The 2,500-nt window shown below is 49.4% G+C and overlaps 1 protein-coding gene across 1 annotated transcript in view; it reads right to left on the reverse strand.

Moving 5' to 3' along the window:
* The window catches only part of LOC121688542 (SCO-spondin-like), an 86,172-nt gene that overhangs the window by 82,333 nt on the left and 1,339 nt on the right, over positions 1–2,500 (reverse strand). Inside the window, exons 3-5 of the mRNA XM_042068206.1 lie at positions 1,508–1,633; positions 931–1,087; positions 1–167 (exon numbers count right to left, since the gene is read on the reverse strand). The exon at positions 1–167 is cut by the window's left edge and continues 74 nt beyond it. Coding sequence (XP_041924140.1) covers positions 1–167; positions 931–1,087; positions 1,508–1,633 — 450 coding nt within the window. The remainder of the gene's footprint in view (positions 168–930; positions 1,088–1,507; positions 1,634–2,500) is intronic.

The raw sequence follows: 2,500 nt of genomic DNA on the forward strand, positions 1-2,500 counted from the left end.
CCTCTTTAGACACTCTCCCCCCTGCAGGAAGAGTCCTGGGGGGCACTCGCACCCCCCCACACACTCCTCGCGACACTGACCGGAGGCGGGGGGCAGGGGGGAGGAACAGCTGGCAGGACAGGAGGAGACGCAGTCCGAAAACACCTGACCCCGCGGACACACTCGGCCTGAGGGAGGGAGGGAGGGAGGATGGAGAGAGAGAGAGAATGGAGAGAGAGAGAGAATGGAGAGAAAAGAAGGAAGGAAGAGATAAAAATAGATAAAAAGGGTAAAGAAGTGCCAAAGAAAGAGGGAAACAGAAAGAGCAAGAGAGAGAGAGAGAGAGAGTGTGAGAGAGAGAGAGAGAGAGTGTGAGAGAGAGAGAGAGAGAGTGTGTGAGAGAGAGAGAGAGAGAGAGAGAGGAGGTGAGAGAGAGAGAGAGAGAGAGTGTGTGAGAGAGAGAGAGAGAGAGAGAGAAAGAGAGAGAGTGTGTGAGAGAGAGAGAGAGAGAGAGAGAGAGAGAGAGAGAGAGAGCGAGAGAGAGAGAGGAGGTGAGAGGTTGCAGGGGTCACCATGGCACATGGGTGTTATATGGGGCACTGTTCAGGTGGGTGTGAGCAAATCATGATTAGAGGGGAGAAGCCTTATCTAAACACTAAGCTGAGTTTGTGTGAGCTGTGGCTGCATTGGGGTGGAACATTTTGTAGTGTAACTACTAGTGCTGTCAGCCCCCTTTAAGGATTAGTAAAGTAGTCTGGATGTATATGTGTCTGTCTGTCTGTTCTTCTGTCATCTTGTCTGTCTGTCTGTCTGTCCATCCATCCAGCTGCCTGTCTGTCTGTCTGTCTGTTTGTAAATTTATCTGTTTGTCTTTCTGTTTGTACAAATCGATCTGTCTGTCTGTCTGTCTATCTGTTTGTGTGTCCATCTATGTCTGTCCGTCTGTCGTACCACAAAGTCCATGGCTGCGCCAGCTGATGATGACGTGTTGTTGGGCGCACTCTCGGGCGTAGCTGGCCAGGGTCTGGCACACTGCCCCCTCCCTCTCAGCACTGGGCAGACTGCAGTACAGGTAAAGGCACGAGTCCACATATGCCGCTGGGTCCACCTGCACACATACACACACACACCACACACACACACACACACACACCACACACACACACACACACACACACACCACACACACACACACACACACCACACACACACACACACACGGACACACACGGACACACACACAGCCCATACATGTCAATACAGTAAACACACATATTGTATGACATACACAGACACACCCATACAGATACTGACAGACAGACACACACACACGCCTATGTCTATCTATAGCAGGGGTGGGCAAACTTTTTGGCTCAAGGGCCACATTGGGTTTTGAAAATTGGCCGGCGGGCCGCACAAATGCTCAGCGGGCCGGATGAAAGTGCTTGGCGGGCCGGATCCGGCCCGCGGGCCGCAGTTTGCCCACCCCTGATCTATACAGTAAGTGTGTAAGTATGTGCTCCCTTACTCGATGGTGACACTGTGAGAATGGCGTCTCCAGAAGCCTGTGGCATGCCGACTCAGCCTCCCCTCGTACAGCAATACTGCCAGCGATGTCACAACTGTGACCCAACTCAGCTGCATCACTACAACCCTGAGAGAGAGAGAAAGAGAAAGAGAGAGAGATCAATAACACCATGTACAACCTCTTGTATATTGTGTATAAAATGTAGAACAAACACAACCTTCTACATCAAAAAGAGTTTGAACATGCAACCTTCTACATCAAAAAGAGTTTGAACATGCCTTGCTGAGGTCAGCCCTTCCGATATACCTGCCCTACAACTTTTGCAGTTGTCCTCTACAGCGATCAGTGAAAATGTGCTCCACCTCTGCTGGGTGGTGGGGATGTTATGTAGGGAAACACACTACATTGAGGATCCGGCTGCACTGTCACCAAGCGAACACAAGCCACGCGTCCAATACCTGGATTTTTTGTTTTGTTTTACTGTTTATTAGGCCTATTTGTTCATTTGTTTGATCTTCTGTCTGTGCTAGGTTTGGGTACGCTGGCGAGTCACTCCACTCCGGTCCAGCACATAATTGTTTTTGTTTGATTCTTTGTTTGTACCCAGATAGCAAAATCAGATTGGCAGATAGCGGACCGCTGGAGGGTATGCCGCCGGTGGAGTGCCACTTGTGGTTCGCCGTTGGACCATCATCTCTTTAAATTGAACTTGTCATGAATATTAAGAAAAGTTAATAAAATGATATATGGAGTATAACTGAACAAATGAAAAAAGATTTTAGACCAATAGTGGCAAAATATTGGCCAATTTGTCTGCAACCTGCCAACGGACCGCCAGAGAACCAATGAGCAAAATGCCAGCTATGTCCCCATGGACCGACAATGGTCCGCCAGCCTCTTGCTATCTGGGTAAACTCAATGCATTGCTGTAAAAGAGCTTAGTGCTCAGCCAATGGCTGTTTCCCAAAGTCGAGCATGCTTCCCCTGATAGAA

The sequence above is a fragment of the Alosa sapidissima genome, chromosome 17 (assembly GCF_018492685.1).
Source record: "Alosa sapidissima isolate fAloSap1 chromosome 17, fAloSap1.pri, whole genome shotgun sequence".
NCBI classification, from domain to species: Eukaryota; Metazoa; Chordata; class Actinopteri; order Clupeiformes; family Clupeidae; genus Alosa; species Alosa sapidissima.